Raw genomic sequence first — 16,197 nt, 5'->3', positions numbered from 1 at the left:
TGGAGGCAAAAAAAACAAAAAAAATTCCAAACATGCAGCAGTAGATATCAGGGATACAACTTCACTGTTATTGTATCAACCATTAGCCGTATGTTATTTAATATCGATATTTAAACGGTGCCGTCGCTCAGGGAATTAAAGGTACATCGTCCTCACCCGCCCATACCATGCAAGTCTCATAGTTCAGTGATTCGAGTGGTACTAAATGACTGAATATTGGACAGCTACCATCTTCCAACATGGAATAATTTTGGAACATCCCTGTTACCTGGGAGGGCCCATAAGAAGTAGAACAGCAGTCCTGATGAATAAACAATGGGTCTCGCTTGCAAAACCCAGTCCACTTGGCAGCAAGACTCTAGAATCCCTCTTCTAGTTCAGTAACACACCATGTGAATGTGAAAATAAGGGGCCTTCATCCTCATCCATCAAAAAAAAAAAAAAAAATGGTTATTAGAGAAGAGGTTTTTCTTCTCAATGCAAACGAAAGAAGAAGACGAAAAAACAAAAAAAAAAAAGGATAATCACAACAGCGTGGAAAATCCCCTCAAAATCCAGCAAAATGAATAATAATACAGCATACATCTACAAAAGAATAACAACCACCAAACAACCTCCCCTCCCTTCCCTCAAAATAGAGAATCAGGTACATGTTTTATACCATCTCCATTAGAAGAGGGTCTCCGGTCGCCATGATTCTTATCAGCTTTACAAAATCGGACTCGCTCGACACATTCCACGGATGTACAGCTGATGCTTGGGAAGAATAGATGTTCAAAGAAGCATTAGACGGTGGTTGATCCCGATGAACCATCGTCTGGAAAACATCATCAAAATTACTTGGCGAATCCATCGCCATAAAGAACATGGGCACAGCAATCTTATGATGGATGTCCAAATCACCAACAAGGCCCACAAGATCTACAAAGTCGCCAACAAAGCGTCGTGGAACGTAGAATATTTCGGAATTGCAGAGGATTATCCTCTGCTTATCCTCATCCATGCTCTCTTTGTAACTGACCTGAAAATGAGCTGGCAGATTGGACACTACTCTTTTTAGCAGTTCTGCCTGGCTTGAAAACCATGTCTTGTTCTTGGCTTCAATAGAAACCGTCATCCAAGATTCAGGGACCTTGAAAAAAATACAAGGATTGTATCAGTAGAAGAGGAGGAATGAGCAATGAGCAATGAGCAACGAGTGGGGCCATTTTAGGAGACTAACCTTGTGGGTAATCCACAGCTTAGTCTTCTCCGCTTGCAGCAGATTCCAGTAGTTCAGAACCGTGTCATCCTGCAGGAATAGAAAGCCTTCTGCACCTGTATACTGGTCGAATATCTTTGGCAGGTATCTGTACAATCAGAGATTGATATGTGTGAGAGAGGACAAGACTGTGATAGAAGGCAATTGACAGTTTTGCTCAAGAAATTGACTTCTGTAGGATTTTGCCTTCTTCCAGTGATTTCTATTGTAAAACCAGTTCCCAAAGCATGGGGAATATGTCGTTTCAAAAATACAAAACCAGTACATACACCCTTTCCTTTCCCTATTTTCAAGGAATATCTTTTTGCTCTTTCTTTTTACTCTTTCCAAGGAGTGATAAAATTTCATTACTAGAAGGAAATGAGAGACATTGAAGGAATAGAGAACAAGTTACAAGTACAACGAAGGTTCAAGCCCTTTTTGGCCGAACAAAAGAACATGTTATTCACTTGCCTTTCCACATGTGCAAATGAAATGTATAAAGGTAATATCACAAATTTCATGACAGGCAAATGAGCATGGAAATAAATCATTGAGGATCAAGAGATCATGCCTTTTGAACCTCCTTCCATGATCAAAGCCACCAAAATTCTTTTTGAAGAAGCATCAAAGCTTTTCCTAAGAGCCTTCACATCCATTTCCATAGAATTTCCACAACCAGATAGAAAAGAGAAGGTTAATAGAATTCCCACTTGGCAGTCTCTTAGAATGGCAACATGACACATCCTCAGATCAACATAGGGCACACAACTAATTATGGAGATTAGGTTCAGATCTGACAGACATCCACCAGTTTATGGTTGGGAGTATTAACTCATAAACAAGGCCCCTGCCACATTCATCATGAGATTGGTTTATCTACAGTTCCTTTTCTTTTTGTTCAAACACATTTCACTCATTCTATTAGAATTGCATGTGGATACTTACCATAACCACCAACAATTAGCAATTGATTCTGCAACGAGAAGCTCTCAAGTCCAACCGGTTGGACACAAGTTAGAGTCCACTCAGCGGATAACACTCAAGCTTTCATGTGCACATGACATCCAATCCGTCAAATAGGTTGGCCTCACCATGAGGATTCCCTTGTGCAAAAATCAGCCACATCCACTCATTGAGCATACCAGACTTGTATATTACAATTTATCAATGGCTAGAAATTGTCTTCTGTTGTGTGGCCCACCTGATGAGTAAGTGGGGCTGATTTTTGTATTACGTGATCCTCATAGTGGGACGCACATATTGGAAGGGTTGGATGTTGTGTTCACTTAATAGGCTGGAAGTTATCCGCTGGGTGAACCGTAACTGGTGGTCCAACTGGTTAGACTTGAGAACTTCTCTTCTGCAAATAGCTGACATGCAGAAGAAAAATACATTACCTGCAATTAATTTATTACGAAGCTCAGATCTCAGTTGCTGAAGTTAAGGAGCCGATCAGCTCCTTATCAGGCGATAAAGCCCCAGGCCCAGATGGGTTCCCGATATCCTTCTTCCTTTCATTCTGGGTAGAGCTACAGGGTGACATTATGGCGTTTATCTCTGAATTTCATGATAGAAGTTGTCTGTCTAAGGAGCTAGGAGTATCCTTTATCGTTTGATTCCAAAAATCCCGGGAGCAGTGGCCTTGAAGGATTTCAGACCGATCAGTTTGTTAGGAGGGCCTTATAAAATTCTAGCAAAAATCCTTGCTTCTCGTTTGAGAGGGGTGGTGGGGAAGATTATCTCAGACAATCAAAGCGCCTTTATTCCAGGCAGACCGATCATCGACAACGCCCTGATTGCTTTTGAATGCCTTGACTCCATCACAAAGCCAAGTCAAAGAGCATCCTATGCAAACTAAATATTGAGAAGGCCTATGATCACGTAGACTGGGAATTCCTTCAGTATATGTTACAGAAGATGGGCTTCGGCGCTAAATGGTGCGGCTAGATCAAAGAATGCGTGGGGACAACGTTCTTCTCGGTTCTCCTCAACGGCTCCCCCAAAGGCTTTTTCGCTAGTTCTAGGGGTCGCCGTCAGGGAGACCCTCTGTCCCCGTTTCTCTTCTTAATAGTGGGAGAAGCCTTTTCCAAGATGCTGCAAAAAGGTTTAGAATGCAGTATTATCGGTGGCTGTCATATCAGTGGCATGCCTCTCATTTCCCATATACAGTACGCAAATGATACCCTTCTCTTCTGTGAAGCCAATCTCGATAAGGCAAGCAATCTCCTTACCATTATTTGTTGTTTCAAGGCGATGTCGGGTCTCAGAGTCAATCTGGCTAAGTCCACTATTTTTGGTGTAAATATGGATGAGGAGGAGATCGCCGAGTACGCTGCCATCTTCAACTGCTCAATGGAATCCCTTCCCACTACGTTTGTTGGCCTTCCGCTCTCTGTGGGTAAACCTCCAAAATTCCTGTGGGATAAAGTCATAGATTGATTCGAGAAGCATCTAGCCTCTTGGAAATGCAAGTATCTATCTATAGGGGGTCGTCTTACCATGATCAAAGCGGTCCTATCCAGCTTGCCTCTATACCATATGTCGTTATTCAAATGTCTGAAATCCATCCTGGACAAGCTCGAAAGCTTAAGACGAGACTTTCTTTGGTACGGTGAGGGCGATAAGAAGAACTTCCATCTGGTCGATTGGAAAACAATGTGCTTACATACTCGTGATGGTGGTGCTGGTGTTAGAAATCTGAAGTTGATGAACCGGGCTCTTCTCGGTAAATGGACCTGGAGACACAGGTCTAAATCTGGCTCCCTGTGGAATTCCTTGGTTAAATGTAAATATGGCCATTCAGTTGGAGGGTGGTGGACTAAAGATTCAGCAGCTTACAGAGCCTCAACATTATGGAAGGGAGTGCTAGAAATGAAACAGGTTGTCCTTAATGAAACTCGCTTCTTGGTTGGCAATGGTAAGAATATCTCCTTTTAGAATGACACATGGATTGGCGAGTCCCCTCTTAAAGAAGTGTTTCCGTTCATCTATTGTCTGGCTCCAAATCGGGCTTATAATGGTGGCAAACAATTTATCGGTTTCCGGATCTAAGAATGTGTGGAATATTCCTTGTCGCAGAAATCTTCATGATTATGAAATCAATGAGCTCGCGGGTCTGTTGTCTCTTCTCAACAATAGTACCCTAGATCAGCAGGCTCCCAATAGTCCTATTTGGCTTCACGACAAAAAAGGCATCTTCTCGGTCCGATCTCTAGACAATCGAATATACATCAATTCCTTGGGCTCGGCAGATCCTAAGTCGGAACATCTATGGAAATACAGAATCCCCCAAAAGTTCGTGGTGTTCAATTGGCTGGTTAGCATCAGGAAGGTGTTGACAGAAGACAATTTAAGGAAAAGAGGTATGTGCATCCCTAACATCTACCTCTGTTGCATGGCAGAGGCTGAATCAGTGAACCATCTTTTCATCCACCGCCCGTTCATCCATCAGATCTGGTCCGTGGTTTTCTCTTGGTTCAACATCTCTTGGGTTCTCCCTCTCTCTTCTGGTAGTTTGCTTATAGCCTGGCATGGAGCAGACTTTGGTAAGCAGAAAAATATAGTTTGGAGAATGGCTCTAGCGGCTGTTTGGTGGGCAGTCTGGGAAGAGTGTAATGGGAGATGCTTCAAAGGGGAATCTCACGATGTTGGTCATCTTATCAAAAGAGTCCACTTTCTTATTGTGGAATAGGCCTCCCACGTGCTGCATAGCAACAGCTGTAATTTGCTTTCATTTTCATTTTGTTAGCTGGTTTGGCCCGCTATCTCAGCGGGTCATTTCCCTATTTTGTAATCCTTCCCTCGTTTTATAATACCTCGTCACTTTTCCAAAAAAAAAAAAATATTATGGACAATACTAACTGGACTCCTAAGAGATCTCTGCTCTCTCGATGCAGAGATCTTAGGTTAACTGGTAAATCTAAAGAGATTTGGAAGACAGCTACCCAATCCGAAGCTCCTTCATACAGGTAGTCAGATAACAAAGAAACTTATGTGATGTGGGCTTCAACAACCAATTCAGGAGAAGGAAAATTTAATACTTGGAAAGCTAAGTAATATTAGGTTGCTCAGAGACTTTAAAACAGGAACTTTACCTTGCATGACCCTTCAATTGAATACTTGGAAAGCTAAGTAATATTAGGTTGACCAGACGCTCGAAAACAAGAACTTTACCTTGTATGACCCTTCAATTTTAAGTGCAAATGATACACCCGAGCCATATGGAGTGCCATACCCTGATAACTTAATAATTGAAATTCGCAATTTCAACTCCAGCTATTTAGTGTATTCAAGTCTTTAGTTGCCCTCACATCTAAGCCCAACTATTCAACAACTCAACTCATTCTTTGGGCCTTACAAGAAATCATCATCATCATCATCTAAGGCTGATCCAAGTAATTGGGGTGGGCTACACAAATCCTTCTCTGCCATTCCATCTATTAAGGGCCACAACTTCAATTAGACCATAGGTCATCTATTCTTTTTTTAATACCTCCACCCACATCCTTTCTGATCCTTCTGCCTGCCCTTTTAGAGCCTTTGGTTTGCACCAACTCACTCCTAACCAGAACCAGTTCTTGGTCTCATGTTGCACATGAACAAACCATCTAAGTCTATTTTCATTTTCCCCTCATTTTACTACCCTATCAGTGCTACTCCTAAGTTCCCTCAAATGCATTCAATTCTAGTTTTATCCTTCTTGTCTTGGCACTCATCTCTCTCAACATCCTCATTTCAACTACACTCATCCTATGAATAGCTACACTCATTGAATGAATATGTTGTTCCTTAACTGTCTCCTTGGGCCAAGGGGAAAACCATAAAGGGGAGACGATTTGTTTTCTAGCAACAACAAAAGAAACATGCAGCATTCTTTGCCAACTTTTTTCCTCCCTTAAGGAGCAATACCTATGGGTACGAAACCAAAGGAGAAGTGACACCTCTTTGCCTACTTTTCCTTACAGCGACATGCATATGGCAAGACTGTCCCATATGATTTAATTGGTTACTCACAACCATTATCTTGCAGAACCTTTTTTCTCATGTTTAACAACAATGCATTGTATTCATTAAAACAACTAAAGAAAAAAGAGAGGTATGTCGAAAAACAAACACAACCACGAGGAGGCAGCTCCTATGCCAAGAAAGAAGAACTGAGACACAGGTACACCCACATGGGAGAAATCCCCAAAGAACTAATAAAAAGGAAACTTTTTTCTCGGTAAGCAATCAAAGGCAGAACCTATATACAATAACTCCCAATGGTACCAACACCTGCCATTCTATCAGTCAAGGACTTTGACTCCAAATGCACACAGGGGATGCAAAAAACAAATATAATTCTTCAAGATACCATATACCTCATAAGAAAAACACAGCTTTTTCCACGACGTCCGGACATGGATATGATGAGGAAGTCATGTCTTCACAAATCTAGGACATGAATACAAGCATTACATCCAAACATAGCATTAAATATGTCTAGATATCAGATGCATGTGCTATTTCAAATGCAAATAATCAATCTATGTAACAAATGTTACTACATCAAGATATTTACACGGGGTGGAGACCAGTCCCCTTCCACTTCTACAGCAGACACACGGCATGTGTAAAATGATCTGGACAGTTACGAAGAAGGAATAGCCATTAAGCACATGAATTTGATCTACCTCTTCCCGGAAACTCATGGAACAGAAAACAAACTTCGAATAGGGTCTTATTCACTTATTTTGAATGGTTTCAAACAGTAAATATTCAACCATAAGACCTTACAAGTTGGTAAGTGCTATTCATTAGCACATCCTTCAACTTATCCAAAAAGCTTCTCTATCTTTCCATCCTGCTTTTTGTGTGTGTGTGTGTGTGAAGGTAGCAAGTTCTTTGTTTTTAAAGAAAACTGGCTAAATCATTGCAGAAAGTGAAATGAATGCCCAATACACAGTCTGTCGGCTCCAAGGTATTTCAAAGAGGTTATATAACGGCTGTAATGGCTGTTATGTAACAGTAATGGTAACCAACTGTTATAGGTGTCATAATGGCCATTATGGAAAAAATGACCTGTAATGGCCTCGTAACAAACCATTACAGGGCTAAAAACGTTTTTCGAAAAAAAAAAAAAAAAAAGTGTAACAGCCATTATGGCCCATAACATTACAGTAATGGCCAATGGCCACCATTACTGTTATGGAATACCTGGTCAGCTCACTGCCTCCTTCACAAGCCCCTTGGCCTCAGAATTGGCCTCTCTTCCTCGGTGGGCAAACAAGATCTTTAACATGAGAATGATAGACCAAATTTTATCAAACACAAAACAAAACACCCACATCTTGGCTCCCACTTTCATCTCCACTAGATAACATTATAAGAGTCCCACCACATGATGGCATCGCCACAGAACTTGCAACTGAAAATAATAAAGCTTCTCTCAAAGAGAGAGATGCTGATGCCACAAAAACTCCTACCAGAGCAAGAGGACCCAAAAACACCATGTGAATATGAACTTTTCCATCCTTAAGGATTCCTCCAATTCTAGAAGGGCTGCGATTTCCACCTGAAGCTCCATGCTTCACCAAAGTTACACTTCCAACCACCCATCGGAGGACGGTTGGACCGTATGGAACAACGCTGAAATCTCACTCTTCGCAATGGGTAACCAATTCCTACTTGAGTACCACAAGAAAATGTCTCAAGAGACCGACAATGAAAGAGCCCAAAAGATTATGTTTCCTTCTATATCCTCACTTCATCTTGAATCAATGAAAATTTGGTTATTCTCTCCTTCCAAACCAGCATAGCACACAGGGATCCTCCATAGGACCGTTCCTCTTGCAGTGAACGGCCCAATGACCCAGCTACTGAAAACCTCCCCAAAATTTTACGTAAACACCAATGAGATCATGAACTTGTTTGAGAAAATCTGCCACATTGGGCCAGCCACAAGCAGCATAGGCAGAGATGATGACCAGTTTCCTCCTTTTCTCATATCACAAAGCTATTTGATAGGTGTAAAGTGTAAACTCCTGCTCTCTAAATTATCGAGAACAAGACACTTATCTTTCCACCCACCCACATAAATGCAATGACTCTAGGAGAAGCCATTAGTTCCTGAACAGTAGTAATGGGCAAAGGGCGATTCCCTGTAATGAGGTCTTCGAAGAAAGATTTAGCAAAAGAAATCACCCAAGCACTTTTTCCACCTTTGTGTGTCCTTTGCCTCTACAAGAAAACCAAATGGAGCCGTTCAAGAAAATCACGAAAAGTTTCAGCTCATCATCTTTAAGATTTTTCTAAAATTGAAGTTCGAAACAATCTTTGACAACTGCTTCTTTATTTGACGCAGCAAACTATTAGTTCTTCTAAAACACACTCTATCACCTTTTACATAAGGAGTTGGGAAGCCTATAAATTACTTCTGCATTCATTCTGTTCATTGAATAGGGAATACAATTGTATGCTTCGAGGTTCTTTTCAGTCCCAGTCCCACTCTCCGTCTACCTTTGTTTCAAAACTACTTACCCTTTTGCTTTTCCTCCTTCACATCTATAGTACATTGATGGAGACCTTCCTCAAAAGAGAGATCATTCCAACTATTAAGTCATTTCCACATAATAAGATCTTGTGAGGTTTTATGCATACATTTCAGATATCAAAACATCTCCTTAGGTTTGGGCAACGTTCATCATGTCTTAGCTTATTTCAGAAATACACAACTCCAGGTTAAAGAGATACATGTAATGAGGGATGGCTAGAAGTGGGCATGGGTTGATTCAGGCCGGCATTTTGAACCAGTCATACCAGACCTAATAAAAAAATTGATTTTGCCTGGCCCCAGCCTGGCCCATGGCCAGTGCAAATGTAACTTCGGATTAGTTAGCCAATTTGGATATGAGATCTTAAAGCTTGATTTCATTCTTTGGCCAATTTGGCCAATTTCACACTCAAATACTTGTTCAATAAGCTAGCCAAAAAAGAATAGAGAGTTTTGGAAGACTGGCAGATCCAATTTGACTGTGACACTTCAGGAAATTTGTCCCCTAGCCAACTCAATAGACTCTTGACCTCAAATTTTCAACATACCAAACAGAATAATCATTCTTGATGTAAGGAGGGAGAGAATGTTTCATAATCTGAATGTTAGTTTCGTTATATCATATGCTACTTCAGTGTTTGATCTGGGAACATGGTCAGAATGAGAGGTCCAAATGCACATGGAGAGTCTTGTTCCCAGTTGCCATGTGCGCTGACCCCAATTAGTTGGTACAAGGCTTAGATGATGGTAATGAATCAAACATGGATACAATGAGAATAGATTACTTACTTTGAACTAGAGTTAAGTACCATCACCCATGATTCATTAAAAGTAAGGTAGCACAACCCAAGAAGTTACTGGAATTGGAGGAATGATAGTGTCTTGCTAGGGAATCCTGCAAGACTTCTGATCCAAGGTTTCATCCTTGAAGCTTCAAAAAGGGCCTCAATGTAATCATGCTCTAAGGAGGTTTCCTCAGCCTAGGTATCAAAGAACTGAACATGTCAAATCCCTTCCGTACACTGAGAAATCTTTGGAGGGCAATCGCTTCAGGTTGGGACAGCTCAAACTTTACATCAACAGAGTAGTGAAGGAAATTTAGGGAAAGCAGCCAGTGGGATAAACTCTCTAACAATTTCTTTTTTTCTTTTTCTTTTTTCTTGAGAATTTATAATTTTATTGAAGAAGCCAACAGATTCATAAGAAAAACAGAGAACAAAAACAAAGACCAAAAAACTAAAATACAAACCAACTCCCTGGATTAGGAACCCCAATCCCTAAGAAGAAAAAACACCTTGCTAACGATGAATCTCATGGGCTGGCATCTATCCCTAAAGCATCTTTCAATCCTTTCCAACCAAATACACCACAGGGCAGCCAAGCAAAGCGAGGCACCATTTCTACTTATCTTTGTATCTGGGAACCCCCACATGCCAAGACAAGAACAACTCCCCCACAGAGTTCGGCATTACCCTAGGCAGGTTGAAAGAAGAGAGGATGCTGTCCCACGCCCCCAGGGCATAAGAGCAGTGACTAAACAGATGCACCACTTATCTTTGCCAATTTCTTGTGCACTGGGAATGCAATTGAAGCCAAGGTGTTTGGTTTGGATAGTGTAGTTGGAGGGTTGGAGCTATGAGGGCTTAAGACACAATAACCACAGAGGAAATATGCAAGTGGCACACAAAAATTCAAACCAAAGTTTATTATTGCTGCTGCTGCTCCTGTCATCATCATCGTTGTCACCATAAGTATTTCTGAACTTTTTAACATGTGAAGATTTTAAATACATTCCAACCGAAGTAGAGTGAAATGTGTTTCAATATATTTCAGTTTGCAGGTGCCAATCCTTTAAAATATTGATATATTCTGTATTCATACATAATTTTTTATATGAATCATGAAATAAGAAGATTCCATTTTAAACTACAAGAACCATAATCAATTGAAACTGATTAAAATTACATGACAATAATTCAAACTTGTGTTCTGAATCATCCTGATTAAAGCTCTATGAAACTTATGAACAAAGCTAAAGTTTGCAACATTCCATGTCAAATAAACAATTAGTGTTACAAGGATATGAATTAGTCAGAAATAGATCTAATAATGGCTTATGGAAAATAACAACGAAGTATTTAATTGAGTACTTCTCTCAAAGAAGAGATTTTGATCTATTAGAGCCCTTGAATATATATATATATATATATATATATATATAGAGTGTTAGTTATGGACACAACGATAGTTCTTTCAGCCCAGATAGCCCAAAGGATAGCTAAGAAGATGATCTTCCACTTTTTTTCTGCTGAGGGACCCCTCATCTCCCACATGCCATGAACGGAAGAACCCATCAATGGAAGCGGGCATCACCCACAAGACTTTCGCCGTGGGGAGGACCCGAGACCAAACATCTGAGGCAAAAGGACAATGAAGGAAAATATGGTCTATTGATTCGGCTTCATGAAGACACGACACATTGGGCAGAATCATGCCCCTATTCTGGAGATTGTTGACATCATATTTTAAATAATTCATTATCATATCTGCATGAATCTCATCTTCAAAAATAAAAATCCAAATGTATCTCAAAATTAGGACAGCAAATGGGATGACCTGGGCTAAGTTTTAGGCCCAGAAATTAATTGGGCGGGAACAGGGCTTGCATCTGCTAGAATGTCCAACAAGTATCACAGCCTGGCCAACCTGACTTATTTACCATTGGTAGGCTGAGTATTTAGATGGTGGGCCCAGCCCAGTCCAAGCCTGACTCAGGCTGACTGGAACTGGATTCAGTTCCTTAGCTCATGGCTGGATTTAGGAATGCTTCAGCTTGGCTGGCATGGTGGGGCTTAACATTTTCAATTCATGGCATTGATGCCCTATGCAAGTGGCATGTTGGCGCAAAAGATGGTACAGCTATGCAGGTTGTGGAGGATGATCAGTTCTTCAGGACAAAAAGAATAATTTGCCAAAACCAAACGATGTTACTTCAATCTTATCTAAAAGAATGTGGGCTAAAAGCAGATATGGTTAGTTACCTGCATCATCAGATGCAGCGGCATGAATGATGAGTGCACTGCAAAGGCCTCTCCTATTTGCTGGACTTCTAGTCTTCAGAACCACAACTCGTCAAGGTTAAATTAATCTCCATAGACAGTGGTAGGTTAATATAATGAACTTAACATTTCACTTTTTTTTTTCTGAGAATTAAGATTTCACATTTTGTTTATGGTTACCCTTTCCCAATGCCGCTTTTTCCTGCATTCCAAACTATTTTGAACCTACATCATAACAGCATTACCATGCCCTACAAATCCCTACAATTCATCATATGAGCTTTACATGGAATACGAAGTCGTCCAAACGCACATGAGGCAATTCTAGAACCTCTAAGAACAGGTTTGTATATCGTCAGAAAGAAGCAATCAGACAATCTACAATGACCAGTAAAAACCCATGCATCACTACTGACCCCATGACTAACACTAGAAGGAAATTCATTATGTAATTCAACTTACTTGTATGCTTGCCACAACTGGCCGTATCCTACTGCGAGATCTGTATTGTTCTGCTCCGAGAGCATAACCACGGTCTTGAAAATCCGACCGTAAAGCAATCTCCACTCCAAGGCTGTACGTTCTACTGGCCCGCTGCAGAACATGATAAGCACGACATTCCCAAAGTTCTTCCGCCAACGAATGAGGTTCCCTATCTCATAATTCACTGTCCCAGCCTCCTCAACCCCGAGATGCACAGATGGGAGCTTCCGAGGGATGAATTCCCGCCGATCACCATGCCCAATTGTCGGCCTTGGCCGGCCCAATTCCAGTGTCATCAGTCTCGGCTGCTGATATCCAATGGCCAGCAAGTCCTGAAGCCAATCGGCTGTAAACCTCACATCTTGCTCTGTCCAAAACCCTGCTTCTGCCATTGAATAACTCAAATGCAGGATCTTTTCAAACAACGTGGGCTTCTCTGACCGCCACAAGATCAAGAACTTGATCAAACGGTCCACGTTGATGTGGAGATCTTTCTCCTCAGAAAATGGGTAAGACTCTACCCGATCATACCGGTGGACGGTAGGGGGATAAACTGCAACGAACCCACCAATCTCCCACAAAATGCGCTGGGCCCAGTAACCCCTCAAAACATCCGAAGCCATGGTGCTGACCGAGACTGGAAGCATCAGACCCCAGAAGGCAGATGAATGGAAGATCGTATTGAACGAATTCACAGGCACCATCATACCCTGAGGCAGTGCGACCTTCGGCGCATCCTCATCGAACCTGATATCAAATGCTTCCAGCTTAGATTTCCGTGTGAAGTAGAACACAGAATCAACATCTGGGAGGCCATTTGACAGCCCCTGCTGAATGAATTGCTTCCCACTGTAGACCTCAGTATAGAACTCCTCGTGGGAGACCTCGCCCACATTCTCGAGAGGCAGGCCACGGGGCCAGACGGACCGTTGCCCAAAATGTATGTACGGGTTGACCACCGTCCGGTTCGGGTCATCGTGGCTGTACTGCAGCACTGTCGTCCGCCGCGCGTCCTCGCCGATCAACTCGAGATCAAAGTGCTTCCCAAGGTCACCACCAATGACATCGCCACGATTATCTGCATCAAAGATCTTCTTAGCACCATGCTGGATCGCATAGAGGTACCCGACGGACTTCCTCACGTAGGAATTGTACGGAAGATGATCGACAATCCTGAACCCTAGACTAGCCTGCTGCTCCAAGGAGAGGAAGATGGCGCCTTTGAGGGACCAATCAGAGGGGGTGAGGGAATTGCCGATGGCGAGAAGCTGCCAGCCCTTGACCTTGGCAAGGCGGCGGAGGGAATCAGAGGGAGGGGAGGAGACGGAGACGACGATCCAACGGTCGGATCGGAAGGAGGAGTAAGGGGAGGAACGATCAATGATGGCGGGGATGGACGAGGAAGGGGGGAGATTTGGGTAGGGAATGGCAGAGGGGAGGTGGGCCTTGGACTGGGATTCCTGGAAGCAGAATAGGGCAGCAGTGTCGCCGACGCGGCGAAGGAAGAAGAGAGCTGCGACAGTAGCGAGGAGAAGGGAGATTATGACGATCTTGTAGAGGTTTTCTGAGAACCAGGTGGAGAAATCTAGGGATTTGGATTCGGAGAAGCGGTGATGGTGTGATGGAAGAGAGGGAGATGGAGTGGGTTTTGGGGGTTTCGGCGAACGGTCTTGGACTAGCATTGGATTAGATTGGGATTTGATCGAATTTGAGATTCAAGATGCTGCTGCTGCGGCTCTGCTCAGAAAGAGAGAGAGAAGACTGAATAGCTGCTGCTGAGAGAGAGGATTTGCTGTTGCCGACACAGGACTTCGTTTTTTTCTTAATTTCTTTTCTTTTCTTTTTCGTTTCTTTTCAATTCTTCTTCAAATGCGATTCTTCGTTTTCTGTAACTACTGAGAGAGCAGTTGGTGGGCATTTTTGTTGCTGGTAGGTTTTACTTTGATACTCCGGAGGAGTGATGGATGATCCGCGGGCGTTATAAATTAGTTAAAAATTGCATGCCTGTAATACAATAAATTCAAAACAAACTGTCCAAACTATGGTTACTCGAGTTTATAGGTCATGTACCAAAAATTTCTCTTATTTAGTTATCTAACTATTAGATTTCTGGACATTCATCCCACAGTTAAAAATGAAATATCCAATGGTCTTACCTCAATAACCAAGTGCCCAGGAATCAGCGGTCTGGATTATTAACCAATCTGATTTTTTGAATGTCGTTAGAGACGGTAGGTTTCACAATTTAGTCCATTATTTTGAATTAATTTTTCTACGTGTATAATCTTTAAACGCACGAGTATCAAACATCATATACAACCAGAGTATTGAGTAACTCCTTTTTCATTTGAAATTTTTTATGATAAATTTCCAACTGTACGACCCATATATGGCCCATCAACCTTTTGAGGCCCACTTGCCTTTTACCTGCCAAGAATAAGCCCCGGCTGTACGGCCCCATTTCTCAGGTCGAAAATGCCCCTGCTTCTTTCCGGAAGCAGATCGCCAGGTGCTCGAAGACCAGCGCTGACGCTCCTCGAACTCCGAGTTGTACGAACGGTTCAAAAGATATCAAAGTTACGTGGGCCCCACAGTTATGTATTTATTATATCCACAACGTTCATCCATATTTGGAGATCATTTCGAAGCATTATCAAAAAAAAAAAAAAATCACATCCAAAGATCAACTGGACCACACTACAAAGAGCAGCGGGAAAATTGATTTTCACCGTTAAAAAATTTGTAGGGCCCATCATAACATTTATTTTCCATCCAATCTATTCATCAGGTCAAAAAGACCAGAATGAAGAGGGAAACCAAATTTCATAATGATCCAAAACTTATGTGACCCCAAAAGGGTTTCAATGGTAGACGTTCAATCGTCCACAGCCTTTTACAGTGTGGTCCACTTGATAGCTAGATCTGTCTTATGTTTCGTCTCAAGCCTTAATATGAGTTGGCCAAATAGATAGACTGTTTGGATATAACACATACCTCTTAATAGGACCCACAAAAAGTAGTGGGGATTACAATAGCAAAAAATAAAATAAAATAAAATAATAATAATAAAAGTAAAAACTTATGGCTAGGGGTTTTCTATAGCTACGGATTATAACCGTAGCAACAACCATAGCCTGCCTTTTCAATCCATCTTTTTATATGTATCGAAGGTCTTTCAATTAATCGAAAAAAGTCCAGAACTGTCCAATGAGTTTCCTCAAAATTCCTGCAATTTTCGATACATATCGAAGAGCATTCGATATGTATCGAAGGTGATTTGACCAATAGATACAGACTATAACCGTAGCCATAAGTGTAGTCTGTGCAAGTCTATGAAATTTTTTTTATTTTTTATTTTTTATTTTTTTACATGGAGAACTTTATTCTACCTACAATTTTCTCTAATACATATTTATATAAATATGTATATATAAGCATATAAAAAAAAAATTCTCTTTTTTTTCATTTTTTTTCTTTATTCATTTAACAAGAATATCTTCTAAACCAAAATTAGTTACTTGACGTACCCTATATGATTTTGGGGTAGGAGAAGCTACTTTACCCAACCAACCTGGTTATTTTTCAAGATTCCATCAGGTCTATGGTCGAAAATCCATTTCATTCACTTTGCGGTCAATTTCAATCAGTTCGTGATTAATTTCATTCATTTCATTTACATCGCAATCAATTCCATGCATTTCATGGTCAATCTTGGTGATTCCGTTTTGATTTACGGTCATTTCGATGCATTTCACGGTCAATTCCCTTCACTTCACGGTCATTTCCATGCATTTCACAGTCAACTCGCTTCACCTCACGGTCATTTTCATGGTCAATCTCGGCGATTCCGTTTTGATCCACAGTCATTTCGATGCATTTCA

General features: G+C 41.4%; 1 protein-coding gene across 1 annotated transcript; it reads right to left on the bottom strand.

Moving 5' to 3' along the window:
• Positions 1-521: 521 nt before the first annotated feature.
• Positions 522-14,235, bottom strand: LOC131225940 (probable glycosyltransferase STELLO2). Its single transcript, XM_058221550.1, has 3 exons — positions 12,296-14,235; positions 1,223-1,349; positions 522-1,132 (listed from the first exon to the last, which is right to left on the bottom strand). Exons 1-3 carry the CDS (start codon positions 13,996-13,998, stop codon positions 656-658), a joined length of 2,307 nt encoding a protein of 768 aa, XP_058077533.1. The 5' UTR covers positions 13,999-14,235; the 3' UTR covers positions 522-655.
• Between the last annotated feature and the right edge of the window lie 1,962 nt (positions 14,236-16,197).

This window comes from Magnolia sinica, chromosome 14, assembly GCF_029962835.1.
Source record: "Magnolia sinica isolate HGM2019 chromosome 14, MsV1, whole genome shotgun sequence".
Lineage (NCBI taxonomy): Eukaryota > Viridiplantae > Streptophyta > Magnoliopsida > Magnoliales > Magnoliaceae > Magnolia > Magnolia sinica.
The sequence above is the reverse complement of the archived record's forward strand: the minus strand, read 5'-3'. Positions and strand labels throughout refer to the sequence as shown.